The 25348-nt window shown below is 36.5% G+C and overlaps 1 protein-coding gene across 1 annotated transcript in view; it reads right to left on the reverse strand.

Annotated features, from left to right (window-relative positions):
* The window catches only part of ANKRD31 (ankyrin repeat domain 31), a 137259-nt gene that overhangs the window by 88064 nt on the left and 23847 nt on the right, over window positions 1-25348 (reverse strand). The window contains exons 5-9 of the mRNA XM_057541532.1: window positions 18408-18484; window positions 16843-16886; window positions 13492-14112; window positions 10984-11255; window positions 8550-8659 (exon numbers count right to left, since the gene is read on the reverse strand). Of these exons, the coding sequence (XP_057397515.1) occupies window positions 8550-8659; window positions 10984-11255; window positions 13492-14112; window positions 16843-16886; window positions 18408-18484 (1124 nt within the window). The remainder of the gene's footprint in view (window positions 1-8549; window positions 8660-10983; window positions 11256-13491; window positions 14113-16842; window positions 16887-18407; window positions 18485-25348) is intronic.

Below are 25348 nucleotides of genomic sequence, written 5' to 3' on the forward strand. Positions count from 1 at the left end.
AGAAATCTATAAGAAGGGCTCCTTGAGTCGTTATCTGAATACTGAACTGCTCATGCGTGGGGCGAATCTTCATGAGGCTGGGCAAGAACAATTACCCAGGAACTATAAAGTAAAAACCATCAGAGATCACACAGGCTGGGAGACATTCACACTCCTACCAGGCTGAGGAGAGAGACCTTGCTGAACTACTGGAACATTCAGAGAGACCTTTAACGGGTCATGTCATAGTAGCAGAGCTAAACTAATCCTAGAGTAAGGCCTACACTAGACCTGCCTAACAAGGTTTTTTAAAAAGTGTTGAAAGGATCAAACTTATCTTCAAGTAACTTGTTGGCCAAAACAAAAATCAACCCTCTTAAAATACACAAAATGACACTGAATAACATTCTGCTGCATATGGATATCCAATTGTTCTCCACTACAAAGGCCTTGTGCCTTTGTCAAAACTCAGGGTTTATTTCTGAACTCCCTTCTCCTTCCATGGACCTATTTCCCTATCTTGATGCCAATATCATGCTGTTTTGATTACACCATATAATAATTCTTGAAATCAGGTAGTGTTAGCCCTTTAACTTTGTTCTTTATCAGAGCTGTCTTACTATTCTAGATTCTTTGCATTCCATATGAATTTTAGAACCAGCTTTGGAATTTCTACAAGAAAATCCTACAAGAATTTTGATTGAGATTGTGTAGAATCCATAAATATACCTGAGTAGAAATAACATCTTAATAATACTGTCTTCTGACTCAATCTCTCTCCATTTCTCTCCATCAAATTTTCTGTGTTTTCTCTGTTTAATATTTTGTAGGTTTCAGTGTACCTGTCTTTTACACCTTTTGCTAAATTTTATCCGTTTTTCACATTTTTTGAAACTGCGGTATATATTTCACTTTCTAATTGTTTGTTGCTAGAATACAGAAATATAATTAATATTTGTATATTGATCTTGTATCGTGCAACTTTGCTAAACTCACTTACAGTTGCTTTTACTGTAGATTCCATCAGGTTTTCTATATAGACGATTATGTCACTTGTGACTAAAAACTGTTTTACTTCTTCTTTTCCAACATGGATGCCTTTTATTTGTTTTTCTTCCTGACTTTACTGGCTAGGACCTCCAGTACAATGATCAACAGAAGTGGTGGGAACAGACATCCCTGTCTTATTTCTGATCTTAGGGGGAAAGCATTCAGTCTTTCACCATTAGTATGACAGCTGTGTATTTTTTTTGTAGATGCTCTTTGTCAGATTAACCAAGTTCCCCTCTATTCTGAGTTTGCTGAGAGTTTTCATCAGTAATGGATGTTAGGTATTGTCAAAATCTTTCTCTGCATCATCTACTATGATGATCATATGGTTTTTCTTTTTTAGCTTATTAATATAACAAATTACAGTGATTGATTTTCAAATGTAATGTAATGTAAATTTTTTGTTCTAGTTCCGTAAAAAATGCCATTGGTAATTTGATACAGATTGCATTGAATCTGTAGATTGCTTTGGGTAGTATAGTCATTTTCACAATATTGATTCTTCCAATCCAAGAACATGGTATATCTCTCCATCTGTTGGTATCATCTTTAATTTCTTTCATCAGTGTCTTATAGTTTTCTGCACACAGGTCTTTTGTCTCCCTAGGTAGGTTTATTCCTAGGTATTTTATTCTTTTTGTTGCAATGGTAAATGGGAGTGTTTCCTTAATTTCTCTTTCAGAATTTTCATCATTAGTGTACAGGAATGCAAGAGATTTCTGTGCATTAATTTTGTAACCTGCAACTTTACCAAATTCATTGATTAGCTCTAGTAGTTTTCTGGTGGCATTTTTAGGATTCTCTGTGTATCTTGTCATCTGCAAACAGTGACAGTTTTACTTCTTCTTTTCCAATTTGTATTCCTTTTATTTCTTTTTCTTCTCTGACTGACATGGATAGGACTTCCAAAACTATGTTGAATAACAGTAGTGAGAGTGGACATCCTTGTCTTCTCCCTGATCTTAGAGGAAATGCTTTCAGTTTGTCACCATTGAGAATGATGTTTGCTGTGGGTTTGTCATATATGGCCTTTATTATGTTGAGGTAGGTTCCCTCTATGCTCACTTTGTGGAGAGTTTTTGTCCTAAATGGGTGTTGATTTTTGTCAAAAGCTTTTTCTGCATCTATTGAGATGATCATATGCTTTTTATTCTTCAATTTGTTAATATGGTGTATCACATTGATTGATTTGCGTATATTGAAGAATCCTTGCATCCCTGGGATAAATCCCACTTGATCATGGTGTATGATCCTTTTAATGTGTTGTTGGATTCTGTTTGCTAGTATTTTGTTGAGGAGTTTTGCATCTCTATTCATCAGTGATACTGCTCTGTAATTTTCTTTTTTTGTAGTGTCTTTGTCTGGTTTTGGTATCAGGGTGATGGTGGCCTCATAGAATGAGTTTGGGAGTGTTCCTTCCTCTGCAATTTTTGGAAAGAGTTTGAGAAGGATAGGTGTTAGCTCTTCTCTAAATGTTTGATAGAATTCACCTGTGAAGCCATCTGGTCCTGGACTTTTGTTTGTTGGAAGATTTTTATCACAGTTCCAATTTCATTACTTGTGATTGGTCTGTTCATATTTTCTATATCTTCCTGGTTCAGTCTTGGAAGGTTATACTTTTCTAAGAATTTGTCCATTTCTTCCAGGTTGTCCATTTTATTGGCATAGAGTTGCTTGTAGTAGTCTCTTAGGATGCTTTGTATTTCTGCGGTGTCTACTGTAACTTCTCCTTTTTCATTTCTAATTTTACTGATTTGAGCCCTCTCTTTTTCTTGATGAGTCTGGCTAATGGTTTATCAATTTTGTTTATCTTCTCAAAGAACCAGCTTTTAGTTTTATTGATCTTTGCTATTGTTTTCTTTGTTTCTATTTCATTTATTTCTGCTCTGATCTTCATGGTTTCTTTCCTTCTGCTAACTTTGGGTTTTGTTTGTTCTTCTTTCTCTAGTTCCTTTAGGTGTAAGGTTAGATTGTTTATCTGAGATCTTTCTTGTTTCTTTATGTAGGCTTGTATAGCTATAAACTTCCCTCTTAGAACTGCTTTTGCTGCATCCCATAGGTTTTGGATGGTCGTGTTTTCATTGTCATTTGTCTCTACGTATTTTTTGATTTCCTCTTTGATTTCTTCAGTGATCTCTTGGTTATTTAGTAACGTATTGTTTAGCTTCCATGTGTTTGTGTTTTTTACGTTTTTTTCCCTGTAATTCATTTCTAATTTCATAGCGTTGTGGTCAGAAAAGATGCTTGATATGATTTCAATTTTCTTAAATTTACTGAGGCTTGATTTGTGACCCAAGATGTGATCTATCCTGGAGAATGTTCCGTGCGCACTTGAGAAGAAAGTGTAATCTGCTGTTTTTGGATGGAATGTCCTATAAATATCAATTAAATCTGTCTGGTCTATGGTGTCATTTAAAGCTTCTGTTTCCTTATTTATTTTCATTTTGGATGATCTGTCCATTGGTGTAAGTGAGGTGTTAAAGTTTCCCACTATTATTGTGTTACTGTTGATTTCCTCTTTTAGAGCTGTTGGCAGTTGCCTTATGTATTGAGGTGCTCCTATGTCGGGTGCATATATATTTATAATTGTTATATCTTCTTCTTGGATTGATCCCTTGATCATTATGTAGTGTCCTTCCTTGTCTCTTGTAACATTCTTTATTTTAAAGTCTATTTTATCTGATATGAGTATTGCTACTCCAGCTTTCTTTTGATTTCCATTTGCATGGACTATCTTTTTCCATCCCCTCACTTTCAGTCTGTATGTGCCCCTAGGTCTGAAGTGGGTCTCTTGTAGACAGCATATATATGGGTCTTGTTTTTGTATCCATTCAGCAAGCCTGTGTCTTTTGGTTGGAGCATTTAATCCATTCACGTTTAAGGTAATTATTGATACGTATGTTTCTATGACCATTTTCTTAATTGTTTTGGGTTTGGTTTTGTAGGTCCTTTTCTTCTCTTGTGTTTCCCACTTAGAGAAGTTCCTTTAGCATTTGTTGTAGAGCTGGTTTGGTGGTGCTGAATTCTCTTAGCTTTTGCTTGTCTGTAAAGCTTTTGATTTCTCCATCGAATCTGAATGAGATCCTTGCTGGGTAGAGTAATCTTGGTTGTAGGTTCTTCCCTTTCATCACTTTAAGTATATCATGCCACTCCCTTCTGGCTTGTAGAGTTTCTGCTGAGAAATCAGCTGTTAACCTTATGGGAGTTCCCTTCTATGTTATTTGTCATTTTTCCCTTGCTGCTTTCAATAATTTTTCTTTGTCTTTAATTTTTGCCAATTTGATTACTATGTGTCTCGGCATGTTTCTCCTTGGGTTTATCCTGTATGGGACTCACTGCATTTCCTGAACTCGGGTGGCTATTTCCTTTCCCATGTTAGGGAAGTTTTTGACTATAATCTCTTCAAATATTTTCTCGGGTCCTTTCTCTCTCTCTTCTCCTTCTGGGACTCCTATAATGCGAATGTTGTTGCGTTTAATGTTGTCCCAGAGGTCTCTTAGGCTGTCTTCATTTCTTTTCATTCTTTTTTCTTTATTCTGTTTCGCAGCAGAGAATTCCACAATTCTGTCTTCCAGGTCACTTATCCGTTCTTCTGCCTCAGTTATTCTGCTATTGATTCCTTCTAGTGTAGTTTTCATTTCAGTTATTGATTGTATTGGTCATCTCTGTTTGTTTGTTCTTTAGTTCTTCTAGGTCTTTGTTAAACATTTCTTGCATCTTCTCCATCTTTGCCTGCATTCTTTTTCCGAGGTCCTGGCTCATCTTCACTATCATTATTCTGAATTATTTTTCTGGAAGGTTGCCTATCTCTACTTCATTGAGTTGTTTTTCTGGGGTTTTATCTTGTTCCTTCATCTGGTACATAGCCCTGTGCCTTTTCATCTTGTCTATCTTTCTGTGAATGTGGTTTTGTTCCACAGCCTGCAGGATTGTAGTTCTTCTTGCTTCTGCTGTCTGCCCTGTGGTGGATGAGGCTATCTAAGAGGCCGGTGTAAGTTTCCTGATGGGAGGGACTGGTGGTGGGTAGAGCTGACTGTTGCTCTGGTGGGCAGAGCTCAGTAAAACTTTAATTCGTTTGACTGTTGATGGGTGGGGCTGGCTTCCCTCCCTGTTGGTTGTTTGGCCTGAGGCAACCCAACACTGGAGCTTACCTGGGCTCTTTGGTGGGGCTAATGACAGACTCTGGGAGGGCTTACGCCAAGGAGTACTTCCCATAACTTCTGCTCCCAGTGTCCTTGTCCTCATGGTGAGACACAGCCACCCCTCACCTCTGCAGGAGACCCCCCAACACCAGCAGGTAGGTCTGGTTCAGTCTCCCCTGGGGTCACTGCTCCTTCCCCTGGGTCCCAATGCGCACACTACTTTGTGTGTGTCTTCCAAGAGTGGAGTCTCTGTTTCCCCCAGTCCTGTCGAAGTCCTGCAATCAAATCTCACTAGGCTTCAAAGTCTGATTCTCTAGGAATTCCTCCTCCCATTGCCGGACCCCCAGGTTGGGAAGCCTGACATGGGGCTCAGAACTTTCACTCCAGTGGGTGGACTTCTGTGGTATAAGTGTTCTCCAGTCTGTGAGTCACCCACCCACCAGTTATGGGATTTGATTTTACTCTGATTGCACCCCTCCTACCATCTCATTGTGGCTTCTCCTTTGTCTTTGGATGTGGGGTATCTTTTTTTTTTTTTTAATAAATTTATTTATTTTTGCTGTGTTGGTTCTTCGTTTTTGGGCGAGGGCTTTCTCTAGTTGCGGCGAGTGGGGGCCACTCTTCATCGCGGTGCATGGGCCTCTCACTATCGTGGCCTCTCTTGTTGCGGAGCATAGGCTCCAGACGCGCAGGCTCAGTAGTTGTGGCTCACGGGTCCAGTTGCTCCGCAGCATGTGGGATCTTCCCAGACCAGGGCTCGAACCCATGTCCCCTGCATTGGCAGGCAGATTCTCAACCACTGCGCCACCAGGGAAGCCTTATAGGGTATCTTTTTTGATGAGTTCCAGTGTCTTCCTGTTGATGACTGTCCAGCAGCTAGTTGTGATTCTGGTTTTCTCACAAGAGGGAGTGACAGCACGTCCTTCTACTCTGCCATCTTGGTTCCTCTCCCCTCACCTTCATTTTTGAAAGATATTTTGCTAGGTATAGAATTCTAGGTTCTAGTTATAGAATTCTATAGAATTTCTTTTAGTACTTTAAAGCTGCTGCGCCACTGTCTTCTTGCTTGCATTGTTTCCAACAAGAAATTTGATATCATCCTTATGACATGAAAAAAAAAAAAACATGGCCTTTTTTTCCTTATCAACACATACATATTCTTCTGACTTCTTAAATGACTGAATATTATTTCATTGGTTACATTATAATTTGTTAACTATTCACTTAATTTAGATTGTTTCTAGTCATTATATTATAATAAACAATGCTGTAATGAACATCCGTATAAAATATATTTACATATTTAAGAAAATACAGCCATAGAATAAATCCCTTTAAATAGAATTGCTGATTCAAAAGAATTGTGATTTAAAATTCTGATGAATGTAAATAAACTGCCCTATAAAAAGACTGAAAAAACTTCTACCCAAAACATATGAGATTGTTTACTTTTTCCACATTCTTGCCACTGGGAATTCTCAAATGTTTATTGGCATTCTCTTAGGTGAAAACTGTACTCCTTAATTTGCATTTCTTTAAGTATGAGTGAGATGTTAATCTTTTCAGGTATTTACATTTTTTTTTTCTGGGAACTCCTATTTTTCTTTATCCTTACTGTTTTGTAAGAGCTCTTTGCATACTAGTATAATTAACTCCTTGTCATGTGTTATTAATATTTCTTCTGTGTTTGATAATTGGTTTTCTTTAGGATATCTTTCCATACAATTTTTAAAAATATATATATAGTCAATTTTATCATTTTTTCCCTCCTGGCTTCTGGTTTTGAATTGTTCTTTACAAAGGGTTTTTCCAAGATTATAAAAAGATTCACTTGTCTTTTCTCCTAGAACTTTTTTTTCCCTTTAACTCTGGCCAGACTGGAATTAAATTTGGTATAAGGAATGTTATAGGGATCCAACTGTTTGTGTTTTTCACTATTTATTATTTAGTCCTTCTTTCTGCCATCAATTTGAGATGCCATATTTATAACAGACCTACCCCCATATTTCCATTGTATCTGGCTTCTACATCTAAACCCTTTATTCTGTTTCACTGACTTATCTGTCTATTCCTGTGCCAGTACCAACTTATTTTAACTCCTATTGTTTTCTAATTGCTTTCACATTATGTAGAGCAGGTTCCTGCCTCTCTACTCTCCCTTTGTTTTATTTTTCAGAATTTTCTTGGTTAGTCTTTTATATTTACTTTTCCAGCTGAAATTTTGTATCATTCTCATAGCTAACCTCCAGCCCTATAAAACAAAACCATTAACAAATACACAAAAATCTGTTTTTGATTGAGCTCTCATGCATTTACAGAATAATTTAGAAAGACGTAAGTTTCTTACAATACTGAATCTTTATGGTCAAGAATAAGGCTCTTCTTTCCATTTATTCAAGTCTTTTTTATGTCCCTCAGCATAATTTTTACACTTTCTTCTTACAGGTATGGCAATTTCTTATTAGGTATATAAGCAGGTATTTTCTCTTTTGTAACTATTATAAATGGGATCTTCTCTTATATTTTGTAACTGGGTAATACTTATGTATATGAAAGGTATATACTTTTGTCTTCTTTTGGTTTATTGAATTTTTTAAACTTTTTAGCTGGAAATAATTTCTGATTTATAAAAAAGTTGTAAAAATAAAACAAAGGATTCCCCCATTGTTAACATTTTGCCGCCACTTAAATCATTCTATCTCCCTCTTTATATATACATACACATGCACACAGACACATATACAGATAATGAATAACTTGCATACACCATGCCTCTTTACTTACTGATACTTAAGAGCATATTCTCTAAAAGCAAGGACACTATCTTACATAACCAAATTATTAGATTAAGAAAATTTAACATTGATACAATATTATTCTTTAATCTACAGTCCATATTTCAATTCTGCCAACTGTCCCACCATCTATTATTTTGTAACCAGTACTCCTAGGTTCTTAGTATTTCTGATAGTTTTTTAGTTCATTCTTTGGGGTTTTATATATAGGAACAAAGAAATAACATCTAAATATATAATAATTTCCTCTATTTATTCTTCTGGTTATAATTTCCCAAAGCCTATGCTAGGTTAGTCACACCACAAATAGGTCATTTATCTAAATTTGAAAAGGGTTCTGAAACTATTCTCTTAAAAGTACAAGTACAGGAAATATACCAGCCTATGAGGCAGAAGTTCAGGATCCTAGTTATACTACTAATGAGCTGTGCAGTGCTGGGGGAAATCCTTAACCTCTCTGAACTTCCTCATCAGTAGAATGAGAAAGTTGAGACATATAATCTCTAAATCCTTTTTTAGTACCAGAAGTCTATATTTTTGTAAGTTACTTATTAAAGAAATAAAGAAATAAAATAGGCCTCACCATTTTTCCCTGCAAGTTTTCTGTTTTTCCTGAGCTGTTTCCCACTCTTGAGTCTGGATGAACGCACAGTCTTCCCTTTACCTTCAATCCTTAAAGCAGGATTCTGCATTCTTGAAAAATAAATGTGATTTTAAAATTATTATCATGTTCTCCACAACCGTTCAAAGAGAATCATACCGAATTTTTGACTAAATTTTTTTAAAACTCAAAGATATTTTACTGAGCTGTTGTCAAGCAGGATGGCAGTTTTAAATATGGACATGGCTCCTGAGTAAACTGCAGATAATTCTGTGACAGACATGCCAGTCATTATGGTTTCTTTGTCTTTGTGCCACCTATGGGTTTCTCTCCTTTAGGGATAGTCACCTATAAGTGAGTATTCTGAGGCTCCTGTCCCTCACTCCCCACAATGGCATGCCACTATCCACTCTTTTCACAACTTCTAGGAAAAAAGAGGCAGGCAAAAAAAAAAGAACTTGCCCTGTGGTATGGCACTGATCAAAAACTGTAAAATACTGGCATAAAAGCATATATGGGTAGGTTTATTTTGGTTCTCTCTATTCTGAGAGCCCCAAAATAAACCTACCCATATATGGTCAATTAATCTATGACAAAGGAGCCAAGAATATACAATGGGGAAAGGACAGTCTCTTCAATAAATGGTGTTGGGAAAACTGGACAGCCAAATGCAAAAGAATAAAGCTGGATCACAATCTTACACCATATACAAAAATCAACTCAAAATGGACTGAAGACTTGAAAGTAAGACTTGAAACCATAGAACTCCTAGGAAAAAACATAAGTAAGCACCTTGACATCAGTCTTGGCAATGATTTTTTGGATTTGACACCAAAAGCAAAAATAAAGAAGTGAGACTACATCAACCTAAAAAGTTTCTGTACAGCAAGTGAAACTATCAACAAAATGAAAAGACAACCTACCAAATGGGAGAAAATATTTGCAAATCATATACTTGAAAAGGGATTAATATCCAAAACATATAAAGAACCCATACAACTCAATAGCAAAAAGAAAAGCAATCCGATTAAAAAATGTGAGAGGAACTAAAAAGACATTTCCAAAGAAGGCATCCAAATGGCCAGCAGGTACATGAAAAGGTGCTTAGCATCACTGATCATCAGGGAAATGTAAATCAAAACCACAATGAGATATCACCCCACACCAGTCAGAATGGCCATCATCAAAAAGTCTACAAATAATAAATGTTGGAGAGGGTGTGGAGAAAGGGAACCCTCTTGCACTGTTGGTGGGAATGTAAATTGGTGCAACCACGACGGACAACAGTATGGAGATTCCTCAAAAATTAAAAATAGAACTACCATATGATCCAGCAATTCCACTCCTGGGTATTTATCCAAAGGAAACAAAATCACTATCTCAAAATAATATCTGCAGTCCCATTTTTTTTAAATTAATTTATTTATTTATGGCTGTGTTGGGTCTTCGTTTCTGTGCGAGGGCTTTCTCTAGTTGCAGCAAGTGGGGGCCACTCTTCATCACGGTGTGCAGGCTTCTCATTATTGCGGCCTCTCTTGTTGTGGAGCACAGGCTCCAGACGCACAGGCTCAGTAATTGTGGCTCACGGGCTTAGCTGCTCCGCGGCATGTGGGATCTTCCCAGACCAGGGCTCGAACCCGTGTCCCCTGCATTGGCAGGCAGATTCTCAACCACTGCGCCACCAGGGAAGCCCCTGCAGTCCCATTTTTACTGTGGCTTTACTTACAATAGTCAAGACATGCAAGCAACCTAAATATCCATCGATGGATGAATAAATAAAGAAAATGTGATACACACACACACACAATGGAATGGTATTCAGCCATAGAAAAGAAAAAATCCTGCCATTTGCTAGAACATGAATGGGCCTTGAGAGCATTATGCTAAGTGAAATAAGTCAGAGAAAGACAAATACCATATGATCTCACTTACATGTGGAATCTAAAACAAAAAAACAAAAACCCTAAACTAACAGATACAGAGAACAGACTGGTTCTGGAGGTAGGAGACAGTGTGGGTGGGTGAAATGGGTGAAGGTGGTCAAAAGGTACAAACTTCCAGTTATAAGATAAATAAGTCCAGGGGATGTAATGTACAGCATGGTGACTATAGTTAATAATACTGTATTGTATTATTTGAGAAGTTGCTTAGAGAGTAGACCTTAAAAGTTCTCATCACAAGAAAAAAAATTTGTAACTATGTGTGGTGAGAGATGTTAAAGAAAGAAAATTAGCATTAAGCTAAAATACAACAATTTCCCATTACTTTGTCTTAAAAAAAGAAAGTAAAAGAGTTTTCTGGGGGTCTTTTAAATTGCAAAATAAATAAAATAACAACACTGAAAAATAAAGTTCTTTAGAGGTAAACTGACTCTAATGTCCCAAACACAGAATTATCTATTAGGTTGGTAGTATACCTGAAATTCTCAGTTGAAGAGTTATTATTTGTTTGATCCTCACAGCCAAGTATTTTGGGTAAAATCTTTTCTGGCATCTTATACATGTCATCTGTGGGCTTTGCATCTCTGCCTACTTTCAGTCTGGACGATCTCCTTAACACACATGGAGTGTCCTGGTCAGAGCTATTTTCCACCGGATTTGAATTTCCCTTATTATTTAGTGGATCACAAGAGGTGACATTTTGATGAACCAAAGTTTGCAATCCAAATGGATTTGGGTCTTCTAGACTCTGTAATAAGATGTAAATACATACACAAATAATTACAACAATGCAAAAAAATAAAATAAAATTAGAATAAATTAAGCTTTATCTTGTCCTTTGATTACACAAAAATACCTTATAAGATGCAAATACAAAAACCCATAGACATATGTGAACATAATGAAAATTTTATCATAATTAATTAAACAAATGACAATGCAGATTTAAAAGCCTAAGATAAGAAAAGCATAAGTAAATATTATTTTTATCAATATTCATCCTTAAAACTCAAGGATAAACCTAAGGCCACTCTGGGTGCTTTAATTTCACGGGAAATGGGTAGCACGAAATGACGAGACACATAAAAACAGTAGTACTGTCACGCCAGGCCAGATCAGTGTTCTATTCAGCCTAGTATTTTGTTATTTGATAGCAACAGTAAGTGATATTTGTGGGACGAGATACTATATAACTTCCATTACATTGATTTTAAAAGGTTAGCAGTATATCATGAATGGCTCTAAGTTCCCCTTAATAATCTATTACAGATTTAACTTTCGTGGGGATACACATTTTTATACATATCACGTAAACCTTTCTTGAGCTTATTTATATATCCAGCTTGCAAAGCTTCTCAAGGTAACAAGTTTCATATTTTTAAAAAAATATTTATTTATTTATTTATTTGGCTGCACTGGGTCTTAGTTGCAGCACACGGGGTCTTTGTTGCCACATGTGGGATCTTCGTTGCGGCATACGGGATCTTTAGTTGTGGCATGCGGGATCTAGTTCCCTGACCAGGGATGGAACCCGGGCCCCCTGCATTGGGAGCGCAGAGTCTTAACAACTGGACCACCAGGGAAGTCCCACAAGTTTCATATTTTTATTATAGCTAAGTAAAAGAGTATTTAATTTGATTTGTTCTAAATCAATCTCTTTTCTACTTCTAAGTAGACTTTTTTTTTGAAGACCTCCTAAGTTCATGCTCACTCTATCAATACCAGTCATAATTTCCTACACTTTACTCATATTACCTCTTTTTAGATTAGAATCCTGGAATGTTTAACTTAATCTTCATGCCCTATCCCCATGATTAGCTTCTCTTTTTCTGGATTTTTAAACATATCATTATGTCTGTTTTGAAATTTTTTGACCAGAATTGCATGCAGTATTATTCCAGGTGTGTATGTTATAACCTGAGCTTAGTATCATGTTATTTAAATCTTCCAAAAAATGTTCACAGGAGCATTTTGGTAATAGCCGGAAGGAGAATAGAAAAGAAAAGAAAAAAAAATCCAAATGACCATCATTAGTGAATTGGTTAAATAAATTATATTATTATACATACACACACACACACACACACACACAAACACACCCACAGAGTGGAATATCATTCAACAAGTAGAAAGATCTAAGTAGTGCTACATTTGTTGACACAGAAAGATAACCACGATGTATTATTAAATTTTTAAAACAAGTTGCAAAGTATTATATATAATATAATCCCATTTACATAAAATAAACTTACATAGAATATGCATAGAAAAAAATGGAGACATGCAGCAAACTGTTAACAATGATTCTCTGGAAAGTGGAATTGTGGGAGACTTCCTCTTACTGTAATGTTTGACTTTTTTTTTATTATAATGAGGATGTGTTACTATTATAATCAGGAAAAAATAAAGATTATTTTTAAAAAGAAAAAAACTGTCAACATGAAAAAGGGACTTGGCAAGTGATAGGCCACTCCAGGGTCTCCAAGCATAATAGTCCAGGAATTCTAAACCCAAGAACTGTGTCACCTGACAGTATCCTCAGACACAGTATGCAAAGTTGTACTGAAGCCAGGCATAATTTTCTCCCTCTCCTGGCAGTCCAATTGCATATATTTTACTTCCAACTAGAAACTGATGTGGGGTATCTTATCTCTACTCTGCACCCAGGCAGACATAGTGATTTTCTGAGCTAACCGGGAAAATTCTGGTAACAAATTTTTTCCTTCTTCTATATAAGTAATGTAATGATGATATATCTTCTCAGGTTTTCAGAGGAGAAACTTATCTATTTTAACTTTTAACCCCTTGAAAACTCTACCCCGGGAACCTCGAAAAAGGTAACTATATGCTTCTAAGTCAAAAAGTATCTTCTGAGTGTTGGTATTTGGGTAGAAGGTTTGAATTTAAAATAAGGTATATGGGCAATGAAGACTTGTTAAAGGTCACTATAAAAGGCAAAATCATAGACTTATACTTGCACTTACTTGCTGCACTGAAAGATGCTTGTCCTGTAGCTCACCTAACTTGGAATCTTGTTCAAATTGTTGAGTAGAACAAAGAGTCTCAAAATTCACCTCTGCTATTTGTGTACAATCTTCATCAGTCTGAGACATATTGGGCTCCACTCCTAAACATTCATTTCCAGCACTGAGACCGATATCTCCCTCTTTTCTGTGACAGATGGGTTCCACCTTGGCTTCTGACAACGTGTTTAAGGCTGCTAACGACTCAGCTGGCAATGCATCATCCTTTGAGCTTTCTAGTAAATCTTTGTGACATGTCAAAGGTATTGATATGGAACTCGAAGAATTGTTCAATGGGTTCATCAACTCTCCACGTTCAAAATCACTCATTATTCCAATTGGTCTTTCCTCCTGGGTGATTTCTGGTGATGTCAGTAACTTTTCTAAGGCAGACACAAAAGTTTCAAGAGAGCTTTCTTCATCTTTGGTTTCTTCAGAAGTCATGGTCAATGTGACTTCCTTGCTAGGCTCCTTCTCTGGCTCTATTAACGAGTTCTCCTTTACAGCAAATGTATCAAATTCTTTAATAGTGGTACTTGAGAGAAGGCTTATTTCAGGAGAGTCTCTGTCTCTACTTAGTTCCTGTAGATTCCAAATAGAATTTACATCATTATTACATATACAAAAAAGTGTTTAAAATGAAAATGTTATAGTTTTCTAGTTCATCATGTTGCTAAGTTACCACCAAAAAGCTTTATCAACTTTCCTCCCTTCCATAAATAAAAATACTCTTTATTACTTTCCTATACCAAATTACTAATGACTGGGAACACATGGTTAAACATTTAATAGTAGACCAAGGGTAAAATTGGCTGGGCCATAATTACAGATGGCAAATTATCTATTCAGCTAAGTTTAAATTATCTGGGCTAAGGGAAGAGGCAGAGATAACATGGATAGTTAAATTAACAGATAATCTAAAAACTTCACTGCAGTTAATAGTTGAAAAATTCTCCCTTGTTAAAAATCCCTATTGAATTTTATTAATTAACCAGGAACAAAATTGGTATAGTTTCACCTTCCTTTTATTCCCCACCTCTGTATGCATATGTAAATGTGATGTAAAAAGGCCAAAGGACAGGTGGTCAGGGAGGAGAAAAGGAGAAATGAAAACAGTTCTATGTAAATATTACAAGCTCTGGCTATAAATCAATGGTTCTGACTTGTGGTTGTTTTAAACAAAAAACACAAAACTACAAAACACAAAATGACTATTATTTTCAAAGACATCACCTTAATAGGTCATACCTGTTCTCTCAATATTTCCAATAATCAAAATATTATTAGACTTCCTCTTTTGAAAGCACTTTCAATATTGTTTATAAGCCATTCAAGAAAATCAGTCTCAATAACTTAACGGCACTAACTTTTTTTCAACATTTAAAACTGTTAATTTGCTTGACCTTAAATAACAGAATGGGTTTCAGTGAGTTTTGCCTGTTTCTAAAAATCAAATCCACCTTCACTGACACATCACTCTGCCAGAATGCACTGTAACTTGTAAGCCCTCTAATACTATGATTTGATTTGAATAAGGGAAGTGAAAAACATTTTATTCTCCCTCTCTTCCTTTTCTACCTGCCACCATTTATATTCTCTGTACATAGCATCCAGAGTTTAATAAGATATATTTATTTATTAGCAATGCAAACTATAATTTGCTCAGAAAGATAAAAGAAATTTAGAAGGAACTGAAGAACTGGATCCTATCCATTCTTGAAGTCATGTTCAAGATCTCCCTCTTATCTGAAGTCCTTATATCTACTAAATTCAAGGCCTTAGATCTAATAAAGTATATATATATATATTTAACTCTACCGTAAAGGAACGTAATTCCTAAATTAAGATTGAAGGCATTAATACATAAGACATTAAGTAAACTATAAATAATGTCAAAAACACTGCATGAACTCAAATGAATGGCATAAACCATAGCCCTAGTGTTACAAGAATAAGTTTTCTGGGGGGAAAGAAAGGGAGGCAGTGAAGGGTTTTCAAGATTGCCTGAAATGCTCGGTTAAACAAAGTTAAACAGGTTTATTTACTACAAGACTTTACAAAACGTGCACTATAAATCTTTGAGGAGACTTTAGGATACAGTGTTCTCTAAACTTCTTTGTTCAAAAAAATCCTTCATTCTCAGAAGATCTATTAATGTCACAGGAGGCAAGTGATAGGGAAATACTGACATAGTGAATAAGCAATGTTAAAGAGGGAGCAATTACTTTGGTCAAGATCACCACAGTCATCTGAGACAGATCCAAAGAGGAGAAGGAACTTAAGCCAGAAATTATGATTTGTGAAGGTGTAAAAGAAGGAAAAACACGTATTTCTTAAGCACCAACTAGGTACCAAACACCGTGAGCCATCACTGCTCTCAGTCCTCACTATAATCCTAAAAAATGAGTATCACTTTCCGTATATTATACATGTAAATGACACACTTGCCCTTGGAACACAACCTATGTAGTTCCAAATTTTATGCTCTTTCCCTTGCTTTCTGGCTCCTGACCTAAACAAAGGCATGGAGGTGGGAATGTGTAAGGTATACCTGAGATGAAGTAAGGTACAGGTGTATGACAGGGTTGGCCTGGGGAGGTCCTTGATTGTTGGAGTCTGTTATGGGCAGAGACAATCTTATAGTCCTCTGATTTCCTATAGCACTAAGCAGAAAGCAAAGCCAAAACAAGCACTCACTACATGGCTACTGATTAGTAACTGGAAGATGGGAAAGCAGTATCCAGCAGGAAATATTAAAGGAACAAGGGTAATAGACAAAGCAACAGAAGGCCTTTTCGCTATATCATCTCAGCAACTAGTTTGATATTAAATTATATGCTTCTCCTCTAGATAAAGAATAAAAGACTTATAATGCTAGATAAGAAACACAGATCAAGAAAATTCTATTTCATTAGAGATAAGGAAGAATAAATACTGAAATGGGTCTCCACTACAGATGTAAGAAAAGTGTCCTTGTGCTTTCTGTCTGTCTGTGGCAGCCCAGATTGAATGCGGGAATGCAGGGGAAAATTTTTTGCAACTCACAAAAAAACTTGTGAACAGTGAAAGCCTGCTTTATTCCAAAGACAGATTTACAAGAGTTTACGAGAAAAGTACTGGAAAATTATTCCCCTTAAAAAAAACCAAAAACACTGAAATGGGTTGTTACACAATTCTATCTATTGAAATGGTTTAGTCATATTCCTGCCTAGGGGAAAACTTAAATGAGCTTGATACTTTAATCAATATAATGTTTTAAAAAAAAATCTAAACCCAAGATTTGAATAGCTAATTTCTATTATACAGACCAACCTTTTCTGGGTGTGTTAACACTTTAGGATCTTCAGCCTCAGGTCCTAGAAGATAACATTGTATGTTTTCATTCCAGTTTTATTAAAGCATTAAAACATATTGTCTCACTCAGCATTTCTTAATCATATAACTTGAAATGACTCCCTCAAACATTCATGTGATACATCAAATATTTAATAAATATTATACCAATTTATGATATAAAAGTATGTTGGCAATAAAATTATGAAATTCTTCCATTCCTTAAAAAAATATTTCACATGAAGCCAGGTAATATTATAATTGTTTGGAATTAGTTTAGTTAAAAACCAACGTCTCTACTTTGGCTGAGTTATCCTAAGTATTCGCAACTACATGGAAAAATCATATCTACTTTCTCTGTGTCATTATCATCTCCATTATAGGTAACAGAATTTAAATGAATTCATGCTGTTGAGTTAGGCATAAAAGGGAACATTCATGTAGCGGCCAAAAGGAATCAGGAGATGTCTTAAAGGTACATGTATCAACAAGTCTCTATTTCTTAAAGTCATTAAAAAATTTTAAACATTCTACTATAGTTGCTTTTTTTTCCTGTATTGAGACTACCTTTTGAACACTACTAACATTTTTTGAGTATCATTATGAACTCATGTTTTTTTTTTCACAAACTTATTTCCATGAACCAAAATCATGTTAGTTTTGTTCCCCAGCTAATTTGTCACAGGTTGGCCAGTGGGAGCACAATTGACCTAGCTCTTTATCCTTTTAGCACTGCCCCCTGACATCCTTGAAAGCATTTTTGTTTTCCAACAATGGTAAGATTTTCAGATCCATCCGAATATCTTCAAGCTCCAAGACAGATCAGCTATCCTTTTGGGATCCCTGGTTTCCTTGGCATTTGTACACCCATAGCACCCATACACCTGGCACTTAGCAGGCTCAATAAATATTTGTTAAAATAATGAATAAATAATATTACAGACCAAAATCCAGGCACTAGGAGTGCATGCAAGAGCTGGTGATGGCCTAAGTGGTACTGCTATTGTTGTAGTAGCAACAGATCAGAAGACAGAGATTTTAAAACTTAGCTTTTCCATTTCAAGTATCATGTCCTTGTGCCTTTTCTCATAATACAAAGTTTCAATGACCACTAAGAATATTTACTACACTGTCATACAACATACATAGGAGGCACTTCAAAGTGAAAGACAGCTACCCTCTAATACAGCTGAAATCAAGTAAATGTCCTGCCTAACTGCCAGTCAAGAAAGACATGACATACATATTAAGAATGCTATGAATAGAGAAAACATACATTGTTTTCAAATTTAAGCCCCCAAATTACAAGTCAAAAAAGTAGATGTGGAGGAGTAGGTATTGACTGCACCTGAGCTCTTTGCATATGGGCAACTTTAAGCAGCATGATTCCAAGGTCAACAGCAACACTGATTTCATATGTAAAAATGTATGGTAGCAATGTATAGTAGACCAGCCTAGTTGTAAATAAATCCATATCTAACTAAGCCTTCTATTTTTAGGCAAAGACAAATTCACTTTATATGACTCTACTCATAAAAGTGTACCTTGAATACTCTGGTGGTTCAGTGAAAGTTCAGCCTGGGGAAATGACACAGTGAACACTGGACAACTTTTTCTAATCCTAAAAAAAAAAAAAATCAATTAATTAATAAATACATATAAATTTTCAAATGGAAAACCCCCCACTATTTCTCATTCAGATACAATTTAAACTTCTTTTTAATTTAAAGGAATTTCAAATAGATCATCTTTTTTGCTCCAATTACTAGCAATTTGTTAACATTTAAATTTCAAATGGCTGCAAAAATGGAGAGAGCCAAAAAAATTAAGGAATGAACTTTAGGAGTGTAGACAAGCTAAACTACATTTAGTTCTGAAAGTAGCTTTGGAGATGACTGTCTACCAAATAGAAAGGTGGAGTGAGAGAGAAAAATTGGTCCTAATTTATGAAGCTTGACTACTTAAATCCTCAAATACGCTGAAAGTTTGTCATTATAGCTTGAGATGTAAGTGAAAGTCACTCATGAGAAAATTCTCAGACATTATTTACCTTTCTTATATTTCAGAGCAGGGGGAAAAAAGGTAGGAACTACTGAAAGGAAGAGGTTGAGAGCAAAATAAAGGTCATGCCTAATCTACAATTTTGATCATCTACCCTGGGATAATTAAAAGTTGAATGTAAGCTGGGACGAAGTAAGAAAGTAGCGTTGGCATATATACACTACCAAATGTAAAATAGATAGCTAGTGGGAAGCAGCTGCACGGCACAGGGAGATCAGCTCCGTGCTTTGTGACCACCTAGAGGGGTGGGATACGGAGGGTGGGAGGGAGACGCAATAGGGAGGGGATATGGGGATATATGTATATGTATAGCTGATTCACTTTGTTATACAGCAGAAACTAACACAACACTGTAAAGCAATTATACTCCAATAAAGATATTTAAAAAAAGTTGATTGAAGAAAAGCAATCATTTAACTATTTTTTTCTCAATCTAATTTACTATACAAATGCAATCAAGATATCTTCCTTTAAAAAAAAAAGCCTCTTGTTCCAGTTGTTTTAAGAACAGTTTTTATGAACCAGGCAAAGCTACTTGAATCCTAAGCAAGAATAATAAATTGATCATTCTCTCCTGCCTAAAAAAATAGAAGTGATCAGTATAAGCTATCTTGAAAATGAAACTGCTCGTATAGAATAATTTCTATGAGGCAAATAGAAAAGAATGCCATTTTTTTCCTAAAACATGATTCTTTGAGTACAAGCTGATTTAAAATAAAACAAAATCATAGTTTGAATCAACAGAATTTTTTCCTTAATTATAAAAGAGAATTTATCACAGAAGTTTTGAAAATAGAGCAAACTTTCATCTAAGTTATTAAAAAATAATTATTTATATTAGGCAAGACTGCAAAAAAGAATCAATTACTTTTGATTAACCAAGATGGCGGAGTAGAAGGACAAGCTCTCACTCCCTCTTGTGAGAGCACCAGAATCACAACTGTCTGCTGGACAATCATTGACAAGAAGACCCTGGACTTCACCAAGGAGGATACCCCACGTCCAAGGACAGAGGAGAAGCCACAGTGAGACGGTAGGAGGGGCGCAATCAGAGTAAAATCTAATCCCATAACTGCTGGGTGGGTGACTCACAGACTGGCAAACACTTATACCAAAGAAGTCCACCCACTGGAGTGAAGGTTCTGAGCCCCACGTCAGGCTTCCCAAACTGGGGGTCCGGCAACGGGAGGAGGAATTCCTAGAGAATCAGACTTTGAAGGCTAGTGGGAATTGATTGCAGGACTTCGACAGGACTGGGGGAAACAGAGACCCCACTCTTGGAGGGCACACACAAAGTAGTGTGCGCATCGGGACCCAGGGGAAGGAGCAGTGACCCTGGGGGAGACTGAACCAGACCTACCTGCTGGTGTTGGGGGGTCTCCTGCAGAGGCGGGGGGTGGCTCTGTTTCACTGTGGGGATAAGGACTCTGGCAGCGGAGGTTCTGGGAAGTGCTCCTTGGCGTGAGCCCTCCCAGAGTCTGCCATTAACCCCACCAAAGAGCCCAGGTAGGCTCCAGTGTTGGGTTGCCTCAGGCCAAACAACCAACAGGGAGGGAACCCAGCCCCACCCATCAACAGTCAAGTGGATTAAAGTTTTACTGAGCTCTGACCGCCACAGCAACAGTCAGCTCTACCCACCACCAGAGCCTCCCATCAAGCCTCTTAGATAGCCTCAACCACCAGAGGGCAGACAGCAGAAGCAAGAAAAACTACAATCCTGCAGCCTGTGGAACAAAAACCACAGTTACAGAAAGATAGACAAGATGAAAAGGCAGAGGGCTATGTACCAGATGAAAGAACAAGAAAAAACCCCAGAAAAACAACTAAATGAAGTGGAGATAGGCAACCTTCCAGAAAAATAATTCAGAATAATGATAGTGAAGATGATCAAGGACCTCGGAATAAGAATGGAGGCAAAGATTGAGAAGATGCAAGAAATGATTAACAAAGACCTAGAAGAATTAAAGAACAAACAAACAGAGATGACCAATACAATAACTGAAATGAAAACTACACTAGAAGGAATCAATAGCAGAATAACTGAGGCAGAAGAACGGATAAGTGACCTGGAAGACAGAATGGTGGAATTCACTGCTGCGGAACAGACTAAAGAAAAAAGAATGAAAAGAAATGAAGACAGCTTAAGAGACCTCTGGGACAACATTAAACGCAACAACATTCGCATTATAGGGGTCCCAGAAGGTGAAGAGAGAGAGAAAGGACCCGAGAAAATATTTGAAGAGATTATAGTCGAAAACTTCCCTAACATGGGAAAGGAAATAGCCACCCAAGTCCAGGAAGCGCAGAGAGTCCCATACAGAATAAACCCAAGGAGAAACACGCCGAGACACATAGTAATCAAAGTGGCAAAAATTAAACACAAAGAAAAATTATTGAAAGCAGCAAGGGAAAAACGGCAAATAACATACAAGGGAACTCCCATAAGGTTAACAGCTGATTCCTCAGCAGAAACTCTGCAAGCCAGAAGGGAGTGGCATGATATACTTAAAGTGATGAAAGGGAAGAACCTACAACCAAGATTACTCTACCCAGCAAGGATCTCATTCAGATTCGATGGAGAAATCAACAGCTTTACAGACAAGCAAAAGCTAAGAGAATTCAGCACCACCAAACCAGCTCTACAGCAAATGCTAAAGGAACTTCTCTAAGTGGGAAACACAAGAGAAGAAAAGGACCTACAAAACCAAACCCAAAACAATTAAGAAAATGGTCATAGGAACATACGTATCAATAATTACCTTAAACGTGAATGGATTAAATGCTCCAACCAAAAGACACAGGCTTGCTGAATGGATACAAAAACAAGACCCATATATATGCTGTCTACAAGAGACCCACTTCAGACCTAGGGGCACATACAGACTGAAAATGAGGGGATGGAAAAAGATATTCTATGCAAATGGAAATCAAAAGAAAGCTGGAGTAGCAATACTCATATCAGATAAAATAGACTTTAAAATAAAGAATGTTACAAGAGACAAGGAAGGACACTACATAATGATCAAGGGATCAATCCAAGAAGAAGATATAACAATTATAAATATATATGCACCCGACATAGGAGCAGCTCAATACATAAGGCAACTGCCAACAGCTCTAAAAGAGGAAATTGACAGTAACACAATCATAGTGGGGGACTTTAACACCTCACTTACACCAATGGACAGATCATCCAAAATGAAAATAAATAAGGAAACAGAAGCTTTAAATGACACCATAGACCAGATAGATTTAATTGATATATATAGGACATTCCATCCAAAAACAGCAGATTACACGTTCTTCTCAAGTGCGCACGGAACATTCTCCAGGATAGATCACATCTTGGGTCACAAATCAAGCCTCAGTAAATTTAAGAAAATTGAAATCATATCAAGCATCTTTTCTGACCACAACGCTATGAGACTAGAAATGAATTACAGGGAAAAAAACGTAAAAAACACAAACACATGGAGGCTAAACAATACGTTACTAAATAACCAAGAGATCACTGAAGAAATCAAAGAGGAAATAAAAAAATACCTAGAGACAAATGACAATGAAAACACGACGACCCAAAACCTATGGGATGCAGCGAAAGCAGTTCTAAGAGGGAAGTTTATAGCTATACAAGCCTACCTAAAGAAACAAGAAAAATCTCAAGTAAACAATCTAACCTTACACCTAAAGAAACTAGAGAAAAAAGAACAAACAAAACCCAAAGTTAGCAGAAGGAAAGAAATCATAAAGATCAGAGCAGAAATAAATGAAATAGAAACAAAGAAAACAATAGCAAAGATCAATAAAACTAAAAGTTGGTTCTTTGAGAAGATAAACAAAATTGATAAACCTTTAGCCAGACTCATAAAGAAAAAGAGGGAGAGGACTCAAATCAATAAAATCAGAAATGAAAAAGGAGAAGTTACAACAGACACTGCAGAAATACAAAGCATCCTAAGAGACTACTACAAGCAACTTTATGCCAATAAAATGGACAACCTGGAAGAAATGGACAAATTTTTAGAAAGGTATAACCTTCCAAGACTGAACCAGGAAGAAACAGAAAATATGAACAGACCAATCACAAGGAATGAAATTGAAACTGTGATTAAAAATCTTCCAACAAACAAAAGTCCAGGACCAGATGGCTTCACAGGTGAATTCTATCAAACATTTAGAGAAGAGCTAACACCTATCCTTCTCAAACTCTTCCAAAAAATTGCAGAGGAAGGAACACTCCCAAACTCATTCTATGAGGCCACCATCACCCTGATACCAAAACCAGACAAAGACACTACAAAAAAAGAAAATTACAGACCAATATCACTGATGAATATAGATGCAAAACTCCTCAACAAAATACTAGCAAACAGAATCCAACAACACATTAAAAGGATCATACACCACGATCAAGTGGGATTTATCCCAGGGATGCAAGGATTCTTCAATATACGCAAATCAATCAATGTGATACACCATATTAACAAACTGAAGAATAAAAACCATATGATCATCTCAATAGATGCAGAAAAAGCTTTCAACAAAATTCAACACCCATTTATGATAAAAACTCTCCAGAAAGTGGGCATAGAGGGAACCTACCTCAACATAATAAAGGCCATATATGACAAACCCACAGCAAACATCATTCTCAATGGTGAAAAACTGAAAGCATTTCCTCTAAGATCAGGAACGAGACAAGGATGTCCACTCTCACCACTGTTATTCAACATAGTTCTGGAAGTCCTAGCCACGGCAATCAGAGTAGAAAAAGAAATAAAAGGAATACAAATTGGAAAAGAAGAAGTAAAACTGTCACTGTTTGCAGATGACATGATACTATACATAGAGAATCCTAAAACTGCCACCACAAAACTGCTAGAGCTAATTAATGAATATGGTAAAGTTGCAGGATACAAAATTAATGCACAGAAATCTCTTGCATTCCTATACACTAATGATGAAAAATCTGAAAGAGAAATTATGGAAACACTCCCATTTACCATTGCAACAAAAAGAATAAAATACCTAGGAATAAACCTACCTAGGGAGACAAAAGACCTGTATGCAGAAAACTATAAGACACTGATGAAAGAAATTAAAGATGATACCAACAGATGGAGAGATATACCATGTTCTTGGATTGGAAGAATCAACATTATGAAAATGAGTATACTACCCAAAGCAATCTACAGATTCAATGCAATCCCTATCAAATTACCAATGGCATTTTTTACGGAGCTAGAACAAATCATATTAAAATTTGTATGGAGACACAAAAGACCCCGAATAGCCAAAACAGTCTTGAGGCAAAAAAATGGAGCTGGAGGAATCAGACTCCCTGACTTCAGACTATACTACAAAGCTACAGTAATCAAGACAATATGGTACTGGCACAAAAACAGAAACATAGATCAATGGAACAAGATAGAAAGCCCAGAGATTAACCCACGCACCTATGGTCAACTAATCTATGACAAAGGAGGCAAAGATATACAATGGAGAAAAGACAGTCTCTTCAATAAGTGGTGCTGGGAAAACTGGACAGCTACATGTAAAAGAATGAAATTAGAATACTCCCTAACACCATACACAAAAATAAACTCAAAATGGATTAGAGACCTAAATGTAAGACTGGATGCTATAAAACTCTTAGAGGAAAACATAGGGAGAACACTCTTTGACATAAATCACAGCAAGATCTTTTTTGATCCACCTCCTAGAGTAATGGAAATAAAAACAAAAATAAACAAATGGGACCTAATGAAACTTCAAAGCTTTTGCACAGCAAAGGAAACCATAAACAAGACGAAAAGACAACCCTCAGAATGGGAGAAAATATTTGCAAACGAATCAACGGAAAAAGGATTAATCTCCAAAATATATAAACAGCTCATTCAGCTCAATATTAAAGAAACAAACACCCCAATCCAAAAATGGGCAGAAGACCTAAATAGACATTTCTCCAAAGAAGACATACAGGCGTCCACGAAGCACATGAAAAGATGCTCAACATCACTAATTATTAGAGAAATGCAAATCAAAACTACAATGAGGTATCACCTCACTCCTGTTAGAATGGGCATCATCAGAAAATCAACAAACAACAAATGCTGGAGAGAGTGTGGAGAAAAGGGAACCCTCTTGCACTGTTGGTGGGAATGTAAATTGATACAGCCACTATGGAGAACAATATGGAGGTTCCTTAAAAAACTAAAAATAGAATTACCATATGACCCAGCAATCCCACTACTGGGCATATACCCAGAGAAAACCGTAATTCAAAAAGACACATGCACCCGAATGTTCATTGCAGCACTATTTACAATAGCCAGGTCATGGAAGCAACCTAAATGCCCATCAACAGACGAATGGATAGAGAAGATGTGGTACATATATACAATGGAATATTACTCAGCCATAA

This window comes from Balaenoptera acutorostrata, chromosome 2 (assembly GCF_949987535.1).
Source record: "Balaenoptera acutorostrata chromosome 2, mBalAcu1.1, whole genome shotgun sequence".
NCBI classification, from domain to species: Eukaryota; Metazoa; Chordata; class Mammalia; order Artiodactyla; family Balaenopteridae; genus Balaenoptera; species Balaenoptera acutorostrata.